The sequence below is a fragment of the Rhagoletis zephyria genome, unplaced genomic scaffold, assembly GCF_001687245.7.
Source record: "Rhagoletis zephyria isolate East Lansing unplaced genomic scaffold, Rhagoletis_zephyria_1.1 Rzeph_scaffold_18518, whole genome shotgun sequence".
Lineage (NCBI taxonomy): Eukaryota > Metazoa > Arthropoda > Insecta > Diptera > Tephritidae > Rhagoletis > Rhagoletis zephyria.
Genome location: NW_016175579.1, coordinates 6655 through 9913, shown reverse-complemented (window position 1 = coordinate 9913; position 3259 = coordinate 6655). Strand labels below are relative to the sequence as shown.

At 33.5% G+C, this 3259-nt stretch overlaps 1 protein-coding gene across 2 annotated transcripts; it reads right to left on the bottom strand.

Moving 5' to 3' along the window:
- Positions 1 to 1604: 1604 nt before the first annotated feature.
- LOC108380198 (RNA-binding protein cabeza-like) lies at positions 1605 to 2384 on the bottom strand. Of its 2 annotated transcripts, none has more exons than XM_017636571.1 (3): positions 2207 to 2384; positions 2014 to 2142; positions 1605 to 1953 (listed from the first exon to the last, which is right to left on the bottom strand). In XM_017636571.1, the coding sequence occupies exons 1-3, from the start codon at positions 2211 to 2213 to the stop codon at positions 1820 to 1822; spliced, it is 270 nt and encodes an 89-aa protein (XP_017492060.1). In that variant the 5' UTR covers positions 2214 to 2384; the 3' UTR covers positions 1605 to 1819. The 2 variants fall into 2 exon arrangements, with proteins under 2 accessions (XP_017492060.1, XP_017492059.1); XM_017636570.1 differs by having other exon boundaries at positions 2014 to 2154; positions 2207 to 2383.
- Between the last annotated feature and the right edge of the window lie 875 nt (positions 2385 to 3259).

The following is a 3259-nucleotide window of genomic DNA, read 5'->3' as shown; positions in this document are numbered from 1 at the left end:
CCTTGCATATATCCGTTTATAAAGAAAACTAACTCTTAGATATTTTAAGGAATAAGTTTAGAAATCAACTAAATATTAAATGAACATTTGTAGAAATACATATCCCATATTAAAGTTGGTCGGTACGCTATATAAAGGTTTTATAACACATACCCGTGGAAATTGGTTAACGTTTTATTGGCGGAAATAGATTCACTGAACCACCTCCGGTTTTCTTTAACTGAGAAGACATGAGCCGACGTTTGCAATGATGCAAATAGCGAGCTGTTCAGGTTCAATAGTAGGTCTATATACCCAGATAACTTTTAGAAAAATTGTCAAATAACGAAGATTTCAGTCCTGTTTACACTCATCAAAAAATTTATGAAACGTATAACGGAAGAAGAATGCCATACACAATATTTACCGCAGTTTAACACTCTATACATATAACTCTCAGCAAAAAAAAAAATCGGCTGGCTATACACCATATTTGGCTTATTTCCTAAACGTACTTATACGCAGTAGTGACCCGATTTAACTACTGTAAAAACAAAATGCAATACAGCGCTTCTGTCACTTGGAAATCCAAACCACCAATCAATGCATTAACTTTGTTACTGATGCGCCCATTGCTGTAGTAGTGTTTTCTTGACGTATCGGAAGCGTTCTGGAATAGTATGAATTGTTAACATTTTGTAGTCATCCAATACTTTGTACGAATGGTAAGCAACTGACGTTTAGGATGTCAATCTTTCTGTTCATACAGGATACGTGGCATACAGTTGGCCATTAAAAAAATAACCTTTTAAACAAAGCACAGATACGCCACTCTCATTATTTCTGTGCGACATTTAATGCCAAACAACCAAGAACTATAATCACAACCAGGTAGTGAAAAAAAATCCATTAGATCCACGCATTTTGCGATAAGAGAAACGGAGTCAACCATATAGAAAAGCTATTGCCCAATTTAATATATCGCTAGCTTAGATTGAAAAATTGCTTTTTGTAAAAACGTTCATTTTGATAAAGGTGGCAAGAGAAATGCATCGCTTCCAAAAGCCAGGCGTTTAACGCGCGTGACCACACATTTCTTTACATTTTGTTCAAGGTGCAGTTGTTGATGTAAGTATTCAAAACGCGCGTTAAACGCCCGACTTGTGAACGGGGCCTAAGGAACATGTTTTATTTCTTCCCGCTGAAATTCAAATTTGTTTAAGCTTGATATACGGTTCAATGCGAGCGTGAACTTTCGCAAAGTCAAAAAATTCCATTTGTATTCTTATAGACGCTCACACACATCTGTCAAACCTTGGTCACATGAGAATGTTTTGCATACGCACAGTTTGGTGTGAGCTTGAAAAAAGGCATATTATTCATTTTAAATTAGCTTTTAATCTACAATTCCGAGAGACATTTTAATTCTCTATCTATGGTGTATCAACTATTGAAAAATTTAAGTAATAAAGAAGATACTGGTCAAAATAAAAAGCTCACGCTTACATTGAACTGTATAGCAGCAGCTGTATAGCTTTAAAACTAACAAAAAAAATATTAGCAACTTTGCATTCTGAGGTAGCGATATGTGGAAATATATAACCTTGATACTTGTTTTTTACAAAAAAAAAAGAAAAAAAAAAAACAGTAGAGAAGCAAGATTCCCAAAGATCATTAATGAAATATAAATTTACTTTTGAGGGATACATACATGCCGACCGACCATCAAATATACCCTAAACACTTGCATTTGACCATATTGCCAACATAAAGGAAAAAACTTTTAATCGTGGAAACTCATTTTATGTTCTAGCTGGAGGTGTTAGCTTCTCAATGGGCCTTAGCTTGTGAAGTTGTTTTGCTTTAAAAATGTATAGATAGTAGATACATACCCATAACTACCGCCTCCACTACCACCTCGATCGTTCCATCCACCACCGCCGCCACCACCGCCACGATTGCCAGAATCATAACCTTAAAAATACGAACATACATATGCATTTTTTTCTCGTTATTAATAATAATTATATGCACCTCCTTTATTGTAAGAAGATTGGTCATTATAGCCACCACTTTTTGGCTGCATTTGCTGCTGGAAATTTGGCGGTGGTACGGAGAAGTTATTGTAACCTCCTCCGCCACCAGCGCCACCATAACCACCTCCTGCGTTATAATCAATACAAACATTGAAAGCCAATGCAAATTTTAACATTATGATAATACTTACTATCCATTCTTGATCTTAAAAGCGTTAATAACTTGTGGTTTTGCTTGGTTTTTTATAAATTTCACTTTTTCGGAAGATTGCCGCAAACCACGCCACAAGAAAAATTTTTCAGAATTGATTGAAAAATGGCGTTTTGCCGCACACAGCGTTGCACTCGGACCAATATGGCAGACTAAATGCGAGTTGCCACGTTTTATTAAATACTCCGAATTTTTATTGGCTTTGTTTCTTTTCTTTTCTGACAGATAATTATCGCCTGCAAAGAACGTAAATATATAAGAAGCGACAAAGAACGTAAAAGTACATTTACGTTCTTTGGCACTAAAAATAATCGGCACTTGGTCGAGGTACTCGAGTATTTAGTCATATGTACTCGTATCGGAACCGATCGTGTGAAGCCGGCCGGTTAGGAAGAATAAAAATGGGAAAAGCTACCAACGTAAAAGCTTCTAAAAATTTAAAATAAAAAATCCAAAAAACTAGTTTTTTTTTAAATTTTATTTTTTTTAAATTTTTGTTTATTTTTTTTAGTTTTTTTTTACTTTTTTCATATTTTTTTATACATATTTTTTTATTTTTCGTCTTCGTTATTTTTTTTACCTTTTTTAAATTTTTTTAAATTTTTTTTGCGACTGCTCCGAGCCCCTTTTTTTTGTTTTTTGTGACTGCTCCGAGCACACGTTTTTTTTTTTTTAATGCTCCGAGCACTCGTAATGGCCAGACAGAGGAGCTCCATGCATCAGCCGTATTTAAATTAAATATAAACTCTGCAAATTGCAAGCTATAGTCCTTTTTAGATGTAATTTTTAGATGTAAGAACATAAAATAAATATAAAACCAGAACAAAAGCATGCCGTGTTTTTCTATAGTTAGCATTTTTAATTAGTATAGATATCTTTAAGAAATATTGAAAAAATAAAATAAATAAATTTAACATTATACTTATTACAAATGCTAACTACAGAAAAACACGGCATGCTTTTTTTCTGTTTTATTTATTTTATTTTTTCAATATTTCTTAAAGATATCTATACTAATTAAAAATGCTAACTA